This window comes from Bison bison, unplaced genomic scaffold, assembly GCF_000754665.1.
Source record: "Bison bison bison isolate TAMUID 2011002044 unplaced genomic scaffold, Bison_UMD1.0 scf7180017864484, whole genome shotgun sequence".
NCBI lineage: Eukaryota > Metazoa > Chordata > Mammalia > Artiodactyla > Bovidae > Bison > Bison bison.
Window position 1 is genome coordinate 396,255 of NW_011495044.1, and position 17,711 is coordinate 413,965.

General features: G+C 50.2%; 1 protein-coding gene across 2 annotated transcripts in view; it reads right to left on the bottom strand.

Annotated features, from left to right (window-relative positions):
• Positions 1-733: 733 nt before the first annotated feature.
• BANF2 (barrier to autointegration factor 2) overlaps positions 734-17,711 on the bottom strand; it is a 26,061-nt gene continuing 9,083 nt past the window's right edge. The window contains exons 1-3 of one of the 2 annotated variants that reach the window (XM_010862585.1): positions 16,653-16,691; positions 6,554-6,685; positions 878-1,024 (exon numbers count right to left, since the gene is read on the bottom strand). In XM_010862585.1, the coding sequence (XP_010860887.1) occupies positions 878-1,024; positions 6,554-6,670 (264 nt within the window). In that variant the 5' untranslated portion in view covers positions 6,671-6,685; positions 16,653-16,691. Of the gene's footprint in view, positions 1,025-6,553; positions 6,686-16,652; positions 16,692-17,711 lie in introns of those variants that run through there. The other variant, XM_010862584.1, reaches the window with a different exon arrangement.

A 17,711-nucleotide genomic window follows, 5' to 3' on the forward strand; every position in this document is an offset into this window, starting at 1 on the left:
GGCAGGAGGTGAAGGGGACGACAGAGGATGAGATGGCTGGATGGCATCACTGACTCAATGGACATGGGTTTGGGTGGACTCCGGGAGTTCCGGGAGGCCTGGCTTGCTGCAGTTCATGGGGTCGCAGAGAATCAGACACGACTGAGTGACTGAACTGAACTATTTGCTATTTCAGGAAAAGTTTAATTCTCCCTTGAGGATGTAGGGACTTGGTTCTAAAAACAAATCAAGGCAGAAGTGAGGTTGTGTGAGAGTTGAGGTCATGAAAGACGGTGGCCTCCTGCCCTCTTATTCCTTCCTGGGTCACCTGTTCTGGGCGACCCTAGAAGCCAGGTCATCAAAGCCTGAGAGAGGCCCCACCTCAGAGAGCAGCCGAGGTCTCAGGCCACCAGCTACATGAGAAACCATGTGGGTTCTCCAGCCGAGGCCAACCTGCTCCCTGGCCCACAGTCTATAATCTCACAGGGGCCCTGAGATAGACCCACCCAGCCATGCAACTCTCAGTTCCCGACCCTCAGAAACTGAGTGAGATAAAATGATTGTTCCTGTTAAGCGGCTGCATTTTGGGTTCCTTTGTTCTGCAGCAGTTGATAACTACTACACTGACTTAAAATTGAATTCCCATTTTAAAATAAAATTATCCATTCCTGGAGATGAGCGTATGTTAAGAGACAGCTGGCATGATATCGGCATAAGGCGAATGTTTCTGGGCGGAATCCGGAGGTCACCGTGCTTGTGTTTGTCCTCTTTTATTCTCTTGAGCTGCTTTTTATAACAAACCTGTGTCAATAAAGTGGAAAAGAGAAATAACGACTTGGAGCCCGGGGTCGATGCAGTGGCATTGTTTTCCGGGAGGCGGCTCAGGGCCAGGCTGGGTCTACAGGAAGCAGGAGCACCATTCCTTCAGACAGTTGGAACACTCCCGGGCCTCAAACTCGGTGGCTCCGCAGCAACAGATGAGCCACTTCTGAAACTCGGCTTCCCTCTTGTGCATCAGGAGGAACTGTCCCAACAGCACGTAAGCCTGTGGGGAGGACACAGGAAAGTACTCAGCTATGCTTTTCCTCCCCCAGTGCGAGGACACCGGAGAAAACCAAGGAGTGGACACAGGTCAGATCCAAGGGGCAGTGGCCGTCCCTGAAATCCTGACCTAGGCCATGGGGACTCAATCCTGACCAGAGGCTGGCCCTGGGTGAGAGGTGCCTGCATGCGTGCTCAGTCGTGTTCGACTCTGTGCGACCCTCTGGACTGTAGCCCGCCAGGCTCCTCTGTCCAAGGGACTCTCCAGCAAGAACACTGGAGTGGGTTGCCATTTCCTCCTCCAGAGGATCTTTCGGACCCAGGGATAGACCCACGTCTCTTCTGTCTCCTGCATTGGCAGGCGGGTTCTTTACCACTAGAGCCACCTGGGAAGCCCCAGTGAGACCAATGGAGAAATGCAAACTCCTTTTCGTCCATGGGAGGAACATACAAGGAATGGAGCACGCTGAGCCTTGCCCCTCTTCCCACCCTGAGGAGTCTCTGTGGATGGATGAAAAATGCACTAGACAAAGTTCTAGGGTGTTCTCTGTTTTTCTGAGTCCTGGTCCCACAGCTTCTCATTCCTCTCACGCTGTTTCATCACTGTTCCTACTGAGGGGAGAGGACCACATGGAGAAAGAGACATCTGAGATCCACAGACTGGCCGAGCCACTGAACAGGGAAGGCCGGAGATTTAAGGCCACATCCAGTGCCCAGCTTTCCGGCCTGGAGTGAATGGGAACCAGTGTCCAGGCCGTAAGTCCTGGGCCCTCTCCAGGAAAACCTGCTGGTGTCTGGGTATTTCACTTGCATAAAACCAAGCAAACTTCATTTGGACTATTAAAGGGATGAATTTTTTAAAAGACGTTAAATAAAAGCTGAATTCCAGTCGTAAACTATACCCAAGCATTGGAGTTTGGTTTTTTTTTTTTTTTTTTTAGCCTAGATCCAGTTTCTCACAAGAAACAAAGGCCAGCATTTCATGGTCATTTTATCTGGTACTTTAATCATCTTTTGTAAAAAGTAGTGTTATTGCTTAGAATCACCTCATTTTATTTTATCAGTATCCTCATCTTTTCAAGGGTGATTTTACTGAGTTTTTTTTTAATTCAACTTTTTAAAAAAATGAACATTTACTGAATATTGATTGAGCCCGTTGCTTCAATGAGTGTGGGTGGTGCAAGACTGGGAAACACAGAGCTTTGCCCCAGGAAAGAGAACTCGATGATAATAGTAAGAGGCCCTTTTGAACTTCATCAGCAGGCTCCTGACATGGTTTCCTGCATCTCATCCATCCTCTGAATGGACTCACTTAGAACCCAGAAGGTTAGGACTCCTGTCCTCGGCCCCATTCCAGCACCACGCGACTGTCTGCCGCCTGGCCTGGCGCCTCTGCCATCTGCTGGCATCCATTGCTGCTCTGGTCATCAGAGTCTCCAGGTCCCTCCGTGTTCGGCAGCCAGGATGCCAGGGAGTGTGTGGCTCTCAGGACCAGAGGCGAACTTTCCAGAAAGCCTGCAGGCAGGAGGGCCTTTGGAGCTGGGGAAGTCAGCGTGCTTCTCTCTGCTCCCAAAGGAAGCTGGAGTCGTGGGCCCTCATCATGGCCCTAATAGAAACCAAGCCCTCTTGGTTTCTCTCCAGGCTCCAGAGAGTGAATTCCTACCCAGGGAGCCGCCCTCTGCCTCCTTGGGAGCACAGGAACCTGACTGCAGGGAAAGGGATGCGGGCACCCTGATTTCCCACCATCTCTCCCATGCCAGCCTTTGCCCACATGGCGGGATGGTGGCTCCAGGGAAGATGTCCCCTCAATGCCTCATCCCAACCGTGAGCAGGTCTGGACCAGGCTCTAGCTTGCGTGCCCATTCCTTGCTCAACAGCAGTGATATTTGAGTCTGGGGTCCCTGTAGGTGACCCTCGTTGGCACACAGGTCCTGTACTCCGAGGCCCCACTTGCTTTCCTGTTGTGCTGGCGCCATCTTGAAATTCCTAATGAACTTGCAGCAGGGCCCTCCCATCCTCACCCTGCACTGGGCCCGGCAAATTAGCAGCTGGTCCTGGTCAACGTTCATTCAATGTTTCAGTCTCCACAAGAACACCCAGACTTCTCAAGTACAGACATGCAGTCTCAGCCTCTGTCTGCCTGACTCCCCTGCCAGCTCCCAGCTCCTCAGCGCCTGTGGTGAGTGCATTTCACAGCACCAGGCACTGTGTGTAACCAAAAACTTTTTCTCTAACTAAATGCTACATTTATGCTGTTGCTGTTAAGTCACTGTCACGTCCGACTCTTTGCGGCTACATGGACTGCAGCACGCCAGGCTCCCCTGTCCTTCACCATCTCCCAGAGTTAGCACAAATTCATGTCCATTGAGTCAGTGATGTTATCTAACCATTTCATCTTCTGTCTCCTCCTTCTCCTCCTGCCTTCAATCCTTCCCACCCTCAGGGTCTTTTCCAATAATTCGACTCTTTGCATCAAGTGGCCAAAGTATTGGAGCTTCTGTTTCAACATCAGTCTTTCCAATGAATATTCAGGGTTGATTTCCTTTAGGACTGACTGGTTGGATCTCCTTGCAGTCCAAGGGACTTAAGAGTCTTCTCCAGCACCAGTTTGAAAGCATAAATTCTTCGGTGCTCAGCCTCCTTTATGGCCCAACTCTCACACAGGACATGGCTGAGGAAGCTGCCACGAGCAGAGGTAGAAATTGAGAGGGTTTCTGTTCACAGCCAAGGAACCTTGGGGATCCCCAGCTTGGGGAAGGGGCTGCCATGCCCAGGCCTCCTGTGGGCAGAACACAGAAACCCAGGAGCTCAGAGGATTGTGGGGCAGAAGAATGACTCTGTAGGACATCACCATGGTAGATACTAGCCTTCCCCAATGGCTTAGATGGTAAAGAATCCACCGGCAATGCTGGTGACCTGGGTTCGACTCCTGGGTCCAGAAGATCCCCTGGAGAAGGGACTGGCAACACTCTTCAGTATTCCTGTCTGGAGAATGCCATGGACAGAGGAGCCTGGCAGACTACAGTCCCTAGGCTCACAAAGAGTCAGACATGACTGAGCAACTCTTTCATTTCATGGTAGATACAGGTCATCACACGTGTGTCCAAACCCATAGAATGCATGACACAGAGCGAGCCCTGCTGTGAACTGTGCGCCTGGGAGGGTTCATGTCCATCTAGGTTCTCCTGTAACAAAGCTACCACTCTGAAGGGGATGCTGATGATGGGGGAGGCTGGATGGGCACAGGGGTATTTGGAACCACTCTGAACTTTCTGCTCTATTTCGCTGTGAACCTAAAACTGCTCTAAAAAGATAAAGCCTGTGGAAAGCACTGCAGGAGTCTGACTTTCTGCTGCTGCATCTGAGCTGGCTGCCCACAGCACCCTCCCCTCTACAGACCTGTGGCCCCACCCACAGACCTGGCCTCCCCCGCCGAAGCACCTGCTCATCTTGTAGATGCTACATTGGGGTCACCTCCTGGATCCTCTTAGAGGCTCAGCCAGGCTCAAGGAGGTGATACAGGATCTCACCACCAAATCCCAGCATAAGTACCCTCCCTGTTGGGATAATTTCCTGGCAGCAATCTTCTTGTGTGATTTTTTATGAAATAACACATGGCCGTTCTGTCCTCACTCAGGACCTTGATCAAGGCACTCAGTCTCCAGGGCCTCTGTCTCCTCCTGTAAAGTGAAGATAGCAACCTCTCATCTCATTCATGGCTGGCTGAGGGGCTCAAAACTAAGGCAGAAGGTGAAACCCCTGGCGTTAGTGCCTGGAATCAGTGGCCCTTGCAGTGAGTAGATGTGGAGAGCCGGTCACAGCAAGCCAGGAGGTCGGGGACACAGAGGAGCAGGTCTCCAGAGACCTAGCCAGTTCCGTCTCCCCTGTAGCCCTAACTCTGTGTATCAAGTTCTCAGATACCTGGAAAATTCCCATTATTCATTCATTCCTTTGTCTTTAATATGCCTGTCATCCTATCTATCTCAATTGAAACAAGTTGGAAAAGGCAAAATGATAGGGACAGACAACAAATCTGTAGTTGCCAGGGACTAAGGGTGAGAAATGTGAAAGGTAAGGGGAAATATTTTAACGCGGTGGGATTGCTGCAGATCTTGATTTTGGTCATAGCTACACAACTGTGAGCTTTTGTCAAAAATTGCAGAACTGGGTACTAAAAAGGGTGAAATTTACCACATGTAAATTTAAATATTTTTTGAACCGAGTATGGCTGAACAAGAACAAAACCTCACAATTATGGAGACATTAAGCCAATGGTGGTAGAAGCCGGAATAGCAGTTATTTGTGGGAGTGGGGAGGTGGCGTTGACCTGGAAGACACGGGGGGCAACTGTCTGGAATTGTGGAGGAGCCTGATCACTGGATGAGGGTGGTGGGGCTGTGCAGGTGTGTTATTGTGAAAACTCACTCAGCTGAACCATCACATCAGTGTGGATGTGATACCCCACAATAGAAAAGTCAAAGGGATAATAATTTCTTCTAAAAAATAACTTATAATTTCAAATGTCTCCCCTAGTCAGACTTGCCTGCTTTTATTCCTGCTCCCAAATGCCCTTCCCACCTTTATCAGGAAGGAAAGAAGCAAATTCACCTCTCTCCACCTTCCTGACAATCCCATCTAAAAGACATTAAATTGTGGCAGACTGGGGTGGCATTCAGAGTGTTTAACGAATGGCTCAGGGCCGCGTGTCAATTAGAAAACTACAGAACCAGCCGTCCCACTGTCCCTGGACACAGCCATGCACTGGGCTGGTGCAAACCAGACTGTTAGTCACACACACAGTGGTGCCAGTGTCCCTGGATGTCTCTGCAGCCTCTTCCTGCCCTGGCCGTGGACCGACTTTCAGAGCTAAAGGGAATGATCAGCTGTGGCCCTGCTGGTGGGGCCTCTGTTGACCGAGAGCCTGTGGATTCCCGCCTGCCCACTTTCTCTGGGAAGAGCTCCCTGTCCTTCCTAAGGCTCACACAGCCTTGTAACAGCATCAGAGAAACAATTATTCGTACATAGACCTTTCTGATTCCATCGGCCACCCTCGAGGCCGTACCTGGACAGCTAGTGACATCTTACAACAACTCATTTCCTCTTACTCGGGTGTAGATGCCAGGCTGCTATTACTCCACCTGCCAAGGCCTAATAGGAGGCGAGGGACCCGCTTCCCCAATCCGAATTTCTTCAAGGTGGGTGGGGAGATCACCCAGGTCACCCATCCTGACATCTTGGCCCCAGACTCTGTGGCCGGCTCGCCTCTGTCGACCCCTGGGTGTGTGAATGCCACGTGAACCTTGCACAGCCCAGCTGCTCCGAGTCACAGTGATTCAGTTTGCGCATTTTCTGTGGACCCTGGTGGCTGCCTAAGCATGCGGGTCAGTGACGCTGAAGCCTGTGGCACCTGGCCAAGTGGCAGCTCTGCTCTCTGATGGCCGCTGGCAGGGACGCGTGGCAGCCGCTGCCACCTGGCAGGTTGGGGGAGATGGGTTGGGAGGAGAAGGTGGAGAAACTGGAAAAGAGGGATTACCTTGTTGAAACCTTTGGTGACCAAGTTGATTGCCAGCTCATGGCTGATCCCGTCCACCCAGGCAACATCCTTTTCTCCGATGGGTTCAGACAGGAAAGCTCTCAGCCTGGGAGACATGTGGTCCACGTCCTCCTGTAACAGCAGTGGAGGCAGGGGCATTAGGAGGCTGGGGAACACCCTCAGACTTCCGAGGGTGGGGGGCTGGGGCCAGTGATGGTGGGTGTCCTCCCACCATCCAGTGTTTACTGGAAATTTTTAGATGCCAGGAGCAATGCCCTGTTCACAAGCCTTTCCATACCCATCCCCACCTGCGTGGACTAAGAGAGGGGTAGCAGTGGCCTCAGATGAGCCCAGTAACTCCCCATGAAAAGGGTGGGCTGGATGCTAAGCAGGGGTCCCCAACCTGTTTGGCACCAGGGACCAGTTTCATGGAAGACAATTTTTTCACAGACTGGGGGAGGAAAGGGGATGTTTTCGGGATGATTCAAGGGCATTACATTTATTGTGTACTTTATTTCTATTATTATTACATCTGTTCCACCTCAGATCATTGGGCATTAGATCCCGGCGGTCGGGGACCCCTGATGCTAAGAACTCTGCTGGGTTCCTTTCCAACCTTCCCACCCTAAATGCTTGAAGAAACAGCTTGCTTCTCTGAGCTAATTAATCTATGTTCTCCAACATTTTTTTCATATTTTTATTTTAGCCTTTACCACACTCTATAATAGCTGGTTGTTTGGTTGCAAGGAACAGAAAACTCTAACTGGGTCAAATATTAAAAGAGACATTATATAAGGCAGAAGCCCAAGAGTGAGATTGGGTCTGGTACAATCAAGATTGTGGATCCATTTCTCTGAGTTTTTCAATTTGGTTTCAGTTGGAGTTGGTTCCCCTCATGGTGGTGAAATGGCTTCTCCAGCACTCAGATTTTCACCATCCCCACCAACATCTCTGCTCTAAAAGAAGTTTCAAAAGAGAGGGGACGTGTTTCTTAGCAGTTCCGAGCAAGCTTCATCCAGCTGAACTCCCCGTCCTAGATCTGGGGGTGGAGTCAGCTTTCCCTAAGCTGTATGAGCTGTGAGTTCAAGTATAGCTACCTGCACAAAATCAGGATTATTATGGATAGAGGGGCAGGTGGTGTGAAGGCTGTAGCCATAATGTCCCATATGATCCACCCCTTTGATAAACTAATGTTGGTACCCTCACTTTCCCTTACATAAGCATCAGAAATACCCACACTTGGGTATTTAAATAGACTTACCCCCTCCCCCAAAGGGTGAAACTCCTGATTCATTCAGTTACTGCATTCAGATTCGAGTTCATATTTTCTGGGAGGTGCATCAGACTCCCCATCATGTCTGGAAGTATCTACTCACAGGATGGTAACCTATGAACTAAGTTCTGAAGTTCACAGTCATCAACATAGTCAGCAGTGTTGGGGAAAACCAAGCTATCTGCACCAAAGATTTCTGGGGAGAATTCTCCCTTTGGAGAAGGAGAAGACGGGAGACATACTCCATTGCCACTGGTCAATAGCATCTCTGATACTGGAGGTTGCTTGCCCTGACAGTAAAGGCAGCTCCTCCATCAGACAAGAGGGCAGCCCCCAGGTTTGGATGTTGGTGGATTTCCCGCGTCCACTGCCTGGTTAACGTCCTAATGGGCTTGGGGTCGATGCTGCCCAAGGAGAGCCACTGCGGTAGCACTCTGCTTCTGTGGGCACGAGCTCAGAGACTGGCCCGAGGGACAGGCCATCTGAGGGCACGAGTTGGCCACTTCCTTTGGCATCTCAGCTCCCTTCATTAACTGGGTTTCTTCTGTCCAAAGCCATGGCTGGTGGTTGAGGTGGAGGTCTTGACAGGTCTGTATCCTCGCTCTGTGCCTTGCCTGCTATCCTGCTCCTCAGACTCGTGGCATCTGACCACATCTCTGAGGTGGGGAGGCACCCCAGATTTCCTCCTCACCCCCCTGCATCCTAGGGGGCATCTTCACAGGAAGGCAAGTGGCCCATTTATCAAGCGTGACCTCCTTCAGACAAGATTTCTCAGGAGAGACTTGGGAACGGGGGGCAGTGTTCTTCTGGGCTCCCCCATCCTTTCTCTTGCTGAGTCACCTGACTTGTCCCTCGTGTTCTAACTTTAGTCGGTTACATCACCTTTCCCAACCCAACAGGACGTGCTCAGGTCACAGGTAGAAAGGCCCTCTCCTAACAAAACTGCGTTTTCATCTCTCTGCATTTTCCAATGGGCCACCTTCCCCTGAATGTGAGCCTCCAGGGTCTCAGTGAGGATGCAGAGGTAGCCAGCATCCTGAGTACCCCGTTAGATCTCCAGGGGTCAGGTCTTCATACAGGGTGAAGCGGGCCCACCAGAACCTGCTGCTTTGCTCCACGAGGGTCGCTGTTCTTCTCATCTGAGGGCAGAGAGACACAGAATTTCCGAGCAGGAGGAGGAGCCCAAGAGTGCAGGCCGGGTCAGCCACTTTGCCCAGGGAAAATTCCACTCACTGTCTGCACTGGCCATCTGTTAAGTTAAACATCTCTGCCTATTTAAAGAATACACGGAAAGTACAACATTGTTATCAGAGCCCCAGCGGCATGAAAGAGCCAGTGAGGAGCAGTACCTGTGTGTTTGCTTTTCTCGCACACCTGATTCCACTTTGATCCTCAAGACACTGGTGCATAGGTGGTGGTTTTTACCCTCCCCAGGCTCTCTGAGCGGAGAAGGCAATGGCACCCCACTCCAGTACTCTTGCCTGGAAAATCCATGGACAGAGGAGCCTGGTAGGCTGCAGTCCATGGGGTCGCTAAGAGTCGGAAACGACTGAGCGACTTCACTTTCACTTTTCGCTTTTATGTATTGGAGAAGGAAATGGCAACCCACTCCAGTGTTCTTGCCTGGAGAATCCCAGGGACGGGGGAGCCTGGTGGGCTGCCGTCTCTGGGGTTGCACAGAGTCGGACACGACTGAAGCGACTTAGCAGCAGCAGCAGCAGCAGCAGGCTCACTGAGAAAACGTCCTTTCATTTGTTAGGGAGGCTTTGTCTGCAACAGGGGTTCTCAACTGGGGGTGAATTGTCTCCTCGCCCAACACTTGGCAATGTGTCTGGAGACACTGTCACAGCTGAGGGGGGAAGAGCCACTGGAGTCTGACGGTAAAGGTCAGCATCTGACGGTAGAGGTCAAGGTTGCTGCCACACACCCTGTAATGCTTGCAGAGCCTGTCCACAACAAAGGATCATCCAGCCCCAAACGTCCACAGCATCGCGGCTGAGGAACCCTGGGCTACAAGGAGCAGAGAACCCTGACTTGAACGGTCTTAAACAATAAGTACATTTCTAATCTCATAACCAAGAAACCCACGGTGAGGTGGACCCAGGCTCTGTTTCTCAAGAACTAGGTTAGCTTGGCCCCAAGGTCCCAGGATGCCTACAGAACTTGCTTGGGACCCATCCTGACATGAGAGAATCCAAAGGAAAGAGGGTCCATGTCTGCTTGGATGTCCGTAGCACCTCTGCAGCAGAACTTCCCTTCCTGTTGTTGGCCAGAACCAGACCACATGCCAGCCCTGAACCAGTCACTGGCCAGGGGAGGGGGACCCCAAGAGGGGGATGAGGTCAGCCTCCCGAGCATGTGGCCCCTTGGAGAACGCTGTGTTCTCCAGGAAGTAGAAAGGGAAGAGGTGGGACCCAGGTAAACGAATGACCTTGTTGGCTCCATATTCTAAACCCTGGACTAATAGTCACACCAACTAAGGTACACGCCAGTCACGTGGGGGGTCTTGTTGAGAATTGCAGGTTTGGATTCAGCAGGTCTGGGGTGGATATGAGATGCTGTATCTCTAACTGGTTCCTGGAAGATGTTGATACAGGGGCCCACACGTCACACTGAGCAGCAAGGCATGATGTGATGCCACTTATCCTTTTCATGTTATTTGATGTTTAATTGTGGCAAAATACACAAAGCATAAAATTTACCATCTCAACCATTTTTAAGGGTTCAGTAGGGTTAAATACGTTTATGTTTTTGTGTGGCCGATTTCCAGAAGTCTCTTATCTTGCAAAACTGAAATTCTTTTTTTGGGGGGGAGTCTGTTCAAGTTTTATTTCATGTGCAAGTAGGGTGTGCCCACTGATGGGCACTTGGGTTGTTTCTGCCTTTTGGTATTGTGAACAACACTGCTATGAATACAGGTATACAAGCGTCTCAAGACCCTGCTTTAGTTCTTTTGGGTATGTCCCCAGAAGTGGGAGTTTTGGATTCCATGGTGATTTTATGTCTAATATTTTGAAGAACCATCATCCTGTCTCCCATATTGGCTATACCAATGGCATTTATTCTTAAACTTGGCAGCACATTAGATCACATTGGGAAATTGACACATTACTGATGCTTGGGCCCCTCCTTCCACATTTGAATTAATTAGCATGAAGTGTACCCTGAATGTTGGAATTTTTAAAAACTCCGCAGGTGATTTCAGTATGCTGCAAAGTTTGAGAATTACTTCTGCCTTGTCATTGGCTTCTTTCTCAAAAATTATAAGCAGGTTTTCTAGGAGGATGGGGTTCCAGCTAAGAGGCTTTTCCAAGGTCTCTGAATCATCTGTGTTGCTAGATGGCCTAAGAGCGATGACACAATGGCAGTGTCTACACCCTGCCCCGATCACCAGACATCATATCCTCATTAGCCATCAACAGGAAGATTTAACTGTGACCCTGACAGCTTTGAAGGGCTTCCCCAGTGGCTCAAATGGTACAGAATCACTTGCAATGCAGGAGACCTGGGTTCGATCCCTGGGTCAGGACAGGGGATCCTTGGAGACAGGGGATGGCTACCCATTCCAGCATTCTTGCCTGGAGAATTCCATGGACAGAGGAGCCTGGCTGGCTACAGTCCATGGGATCACAAAGAGTTGGACATGACTGAGTAACTTTCACTGACGGCTTTGATGTCAGAGAATTCCAGAGCAAGCAGATCTCAATAATGACCTATACCCCCTTTTTCAAACTTAAAAAAAGGGGAGATCTTTACTTGAAAGGAAATTTTATCTGGAATCCTTTTTATATAAAATAGATCAAGGCAGAATTACTCTGTTGACTTGGGAACAGCCGAGAACACCAACACCTGCCCCAAACACGGATCCATGGCCTGATCCCCGGTACTGCCCCCGGTCCCTCTCTTGTCCAGCCTAAACCCCTCATCTCACTCATGAGAATATGCTGCTGCCGAGTCGCTTCAGTTGTGTCCGACTCTGTGCGACCCCATGGACTGCAGCCTACCAGGCTTCTCTGTCCATGGGATTCTCCAGGCAACAACACTGGAGTGGGTTGCCATTTCCTTCTCCAATTCATGAGAACATAGAGGCCCCAAAATGCATGCAGCCAGCTCAAGACCACGCACCCAGCAGAGCATGGCTGGCTCTGGTCCCCAGAAGAGCATCCCTTTCTAGTCAGTGGTATTTCTGGGCAGTCGGGAGGGGTGGAGGGGGAGATCAGGAGTGGAGGCTCCAGTAGGGTCTGATTAAGAGCTAGACGATCATGTGACAAAACCACTGCAAATGCCTTAACAAAACCCCGTCCCATCAAAGACTCCTGTGTTACAGGGTGTTCTTTCCAGTGACTTCATTCTGAATCTCCAAGTGCTTGGGGAGGACACAAGGCAGGAATGGGCTTCCCTGGTGGCTCAGTGGTAAAGAACCTGCGTGCCAAGAAGGAGACGCACGTTCAACCCCTGGATCGGGAATTTCCCCCGGAGAAGGAAATGGCAACCCTCTCCAGTGTTCTTGCCTGGAGAATCCCAGGGACGGGGGAGCCTGGTAGGCTGCCGTCTCTGGGGTCGCACAAAGTCGGACACGACTGAAGCGACTTAGCAGCAGCAGCAGGGGCTTCCCTGGTGGTTCAGATGGTAAGAAATCCGCCTGCAATGCAGGAGACCTGGGTTCCATTCCTGGAGACCGGAATGGCTACCCACTCCAGTTATTCTTGTCTGAAGAATTCCACAGACAGAGGAGCCTGGCAGGCGATAGACTATGGGATTGCAAAAGAGTTGGATATGACTGAACGACTGGCACTTTCACTTTTTCACTTTACTATGTGCTATGTACTACTATAATGAAAGCATCTTCATTCTGCCCAGTCTTAGGGCAGAATCAGTCCCATGACTTAGGCATCAGGGATGGAAAGATCATTTTCAATGACCATTAATGTTCATCATTCAAAAATAATGGTGAGGAGCTTCCCTGGTTGTTCAGTGGTTAAGACTTCACCTTCCAATGCAGGGGGTGTGGGTTCAATCCCTGGGTGGGGAGCTAAGATCCCGCATGCTTTGGGGCCAAAAAAAAAAAAACAAAACAAACAGCAGAAGCAATATAGTAACAGAAGCAATGTTGTAACAGATTCAATAAAGACTTTAAAAAGGGTCCAGGTCAAAAACAGATCTTAAAAAAAAAAAAAAGTTTAAAAGCCTCGCCCTTAGCTCTAATTCTACAATAGCAAACATCTTTGGTGGCTGTCTTACACATGACCTTTTAATTATAGCTCTTTCTCTGGATGGGTCTACCCCTGATGCATACCCAAATAACTTCAGTGATTTCACAGGTGTTTACTGAGCACCATGTGTATGCAAGGCTCTGTGAGTTGTCTATGAACCTGTAGGACAAGTCCTCCTGTAGGTACCTTGCCCAGAGGAAACTTGACTGGCCCATTGGGAGGTGTAACAAGGTGAATTTAGCAATAAGAGAGGCTGTTCCCCGAGGTAAGAGGGCTCCTCTTAAAGGAACTAGAGAGGAGGAGGAGGGTTGGCTCCATGGATTGCAGACCCCACTCCAAAGGCAATCTGGGTCCGAAGACCATGGCTAGCCCCCTGCTGGGCACCCTGGTTGGGTGTCAGAGACTTACTTGAGTCTCAGCCCAGCTCTGCCCATGAGCAGCAGTGTGAGCCTGAGCAAGAAACTTTCATTTCATATTTATAAAATCAGAATGTTGGGTTCACTGAAACACACCATTCTGGTCCCTTCCAGCATGGTGTGTCTTTGTTAATTTACAGTCTGCGGATGGTACGGAATTCACACAGGTTTCCAATCCCTATTCTGCCATTTTCAAATCCCAAATCCAAAAGGCTCTGGAAACTAGATTTTTTTTTTTTTTAATTTCTTGGCAGCAAAACCTAGTCTGAACTGACATGAGGCTATTTATAGTCTTTATTATGCCACTTAGTGTGAATATTTATACATTTTGCCACAGGCATATTAATGGCTTTGTTTACAGTGTACTGAGCCAGACTCCACTGAGAACGGTCTCGGACGCACAGAATAGGCACTGTATTGCTTTTCTAAAATCCAAAAAAAAAAATCTGAATCCCCCAAAACTTCCACCTGCAGTGGTTCTGAGAAAGGCTTTACAGACCCTGAGCTAAGATCACTGCCTGCAGCCCAGACCACCTGCAATAGTCCCCTGGCGAAGACACTTATCTCCCCGGCCCACCCAGACATCACCTCTCTTGTCCATGACTCTCAGCCTCCTAACCCCCTTTCCTTAAAAATACTTGCCCCTTTGTCTGAAATCCTGTCTGCCACACAACCTTTGTCTGGGGGTGGTTCTAGCTGGGACTGTTCCTGGCTACACTTTTCTTTCATGAAAATATTTCCTCTTCTTTGGGGGCCTGTTCTCTGCAAAGGATCCCGGGATAATCTAATAAAAAAAAATCACCTAATGAATAGATGAGTATATTAGTTACCCTCCATGGACAAGACATCTGCTTTGGCTACAGATGCCTTTTTTCCTTCACTTTTAATTTTTAATTATGGTTAAAAAAAAAAAAAGTAAAATTTACCATCCTAGCCAATTTTCAAGTGTACAATTCTGTGGTGTTAAGTCTATTCACATTGTTGTGTGACCCATTCTCAAATCTTTTTCGTATCCATTAAACAACAGCTCCTGGGCCCTGGCAACCACCGTGTTAGTTTCTGTCTCTAAGAATGTGACTACTCTAGGGACCTCACAGAAGTGGAATCGAACAGTATTTGTGGCTGCCTTAATTCACTTAGCATAATGTCCTTACTGCCCACAAAGGTCCGTCTAGTCAAAGCTATGGCTTTTCCAGTAGTCATGTATGGATGTGAGAGCTGGACTATAAAGAAAGCTGAGCATCGAAGAATTGATGCTTTTGAACTGTGGTGTTGGAAAAGACTGCAAGGAGATCAAACCAGTCAATCCTAAAGGAAATCAGTCCTGAATATTCATTGGAAGGACTGATGCTGAAGCTGGAGCTCCAATACTTTGGCCACCTGATGCGAAGAGCTGACTCATTTGAAAAGACCCTGATGCTGGGAAAGATTGAAGGCAGGAGAAGAAGGGGATGGCAGAGCATGAGATGGTTGGATGGCATCACCAACTCTATGGGCATGAGTTTGAGCAAGCTCTAGGAATTGGTAACGGATAGGGAGGCCTGGCATGCTGCAGTCCCTGGGGTCAAAAAGAGTCGGACACTTAGTGACTGAACTCAACTCAACTAATGTCCTTAAGTTCATCTATTTGGGTTTCCCAAATAGTTGGCTCTAGTGGTAAAGACCCCCCCTGCCAATGGAGACATAACAGACTCGATACTTGGTGAGAAAGATCCCCTGGAAGAGAGCCTGGCAACCCACTCCAGTATTCTTGCCTGGAGAATCCCATGGACAGAGGAGCCTGGTGGCCTACAGTCCTTGGGGTCGCAGAGTTGGACACGACTAAGTAAGTGACTTAGCACGCATGCACACATGCTGTATCATGTGTTAGAATTTAACGTTGAATCACAATATTTCATTGTGTGCATGGACCACACTTTAGAATCATTCACCTGTTGATGGACTTCTGGGTTGATTCCGCCTTCAAGCCATTGTGGATAATTCTGCTATGAACATGGGTGTCCTGTAACAGACACATTGTTTTAACTTCTTAATTTATACCCCCTTATGGATAGAGCTTTCAGACTCCTCCTCTCACTGCCACTATAAATAACCCCAGAGAGGAGGGGGCAGCAATGCTTTCTGGGGAGGAGCTTCCCCAGGTGGAAGAAGATTTTAGAAAGAGGAAAAAGAGCTCACCCCATTATTCACCAGAGGAAACGGGATGTTTGAGAAACAGGTAATAAGGGACAAAATTCTCAAAGTGGGCAGACACACTGGATTCCAGAGGGAAAGTTCTGGCTCACTGGCCGGGCCATGGTGATACTGCATGAGACCCAGTGGCCTGCTTCCCTGGGCTTCCCAGCAGATGACGAGAACAGGCCACTCCCAAGGGTCAGGGCAGGGGTGCAGCAGCCAAGAGCAAGGGCTGGGTAGGTGAGCCTGAGCACCAGGCAGAAGATCCCATAAGAGCTGATGGGTGAGCCAAAGCCTGGCATCAGGATGAAGCATTCCCAGGATCAGGGACCTAACAACTAGGGCAAATGGCCAAGCTATAGACTACAGCACTGGGTGCCAAAATATCCCTAGAAGACCAGAAGGGGCTGGTCACCCCTGCAGACCTCAGGGGTCAGGCCATCATCCTGCAGATACCACGAGGACTCAGAGCTCCCCGCCCCCGCAACCACTGCCATCAAGACCTGTAAGTGTCATCCCAGCCCCGCAGCCCGGAACTCCTTAGGGAGGCTGGAGAGGTGGAGAGCAGTCGTAAGAAGACTGTCTCCGAAAAGAGACCCTTTAAATTGGCCTGGACAGTGGACTGCCCACACTGAAGGGACACAGCCTGAATTTGAACAGAGAATGTGCCTTAGGTGCAGTTGGCGCCAGGCCCAGATCCCCTGGACCGGCCCAGCTGCTAAAAGTGCTGTCTCCAACACTCAGCAGAGGCTCTCCCGGGGTTATCTGCCCGCAGAGGATGTACCACACCCAGAGACGCCTGGGAGGCTGAGGGCAGCAGGGAGGCTGAGGGCAGCAGCGACCCTGACACTGAGTACAAAGCCCGGTGCCCTCGTCCTGGGGCGGGGCTGGCTCACTGGCATGGCTCCCACTCCAGGGCTCTTGCGAGGTCAGCCTCCCAGCCCTGCTCACTCCTCCCCCTCCTCCTCCCCTGGGCCAGGTGCACCTGCATCCTGGTCTCAGGTCGGCTTCCCGGAACTGACCTCTAGCCTGTTTGCCTGGATTCCAGCGTGGAAGAACAAAGTGCATTTTCTCTGAACATCTAGTGCAGTGGAGTGCGTTTGTGACCGACAGTTCAGTTCAGTCGCTCAGTAGTGTCCAACTCTTTGTGCCCCATGGACTGCAGCACACCAGGCACACGACAATACGGTCACGGTGACCCGGTTGAGGGGTTCATAGGCCCTGGGTGAGGCCCCTGGAGACAGAGACGCTGTCAGGCAGCCGATGACCCTTCTCCACCTGCCTCAGACTACAGGGCTAACTGGATGGTTGCTGGGCTGATCTCAAACTCAAACCATCGGTGAGGGTTTGTGCCCCCCTGACGAGGGTGGCCAGGTTTAGGAAACAAAGACACAGGTGCCTAGTTTAATTTAAACTCCAAATAAACAAGTAACTTGTTAGCATAAGCCTGATCCAAGAATTTCACAAGGTATACTTACTCTAAAGAACTTATGTGTAGTTTATCTGAAAGTCAGATTCTACCGGTGCCTCCCACATGTCTCTGAGCCACCCTCTCCCCACCTCTGACTCCATGGAAACCCCTCCATCTGCCCACACTCTGGCCCCTGAGCTGCCCAGTGAGCTGCAGAGTCAGGAATTCTTCCGGCTGGGATTTCGCTCCTGGCTTGGCCTCCCTTGGGCCAGCATTCTGCCTCTCTCTCTGCATCTGAAAGCCATAGACCACGGAGCTGGAGGGGAAGCCAGCTGATAATACATGGCTGGGGAGATAATTGCAGTTGAGCACACAGATGACCCATCACTTAGAAGTCGCCTCGGAGGCAAACACGAGTCTGGATTTAGCTTGTCCTGCTCATCTGGAGAGACGGTCAGTGCCAGCCCAGCTCCCCCTGGGGCGGGAACAGAGTGTCCGCGGTGGGCAAGTGAGGGACACAGAACCCAGGGACTCATGTTTGCTGGGCACCTGCTGCCTCTTCACGGTCATGGTCACACTTAATCCTCAGAATTAACCTGGCAGCACTAGAGAACTCTTCCCCTTCTGAGCGATGGGGAAACTGCGGCCCAGAGAGGCAAAGAGGGTCACG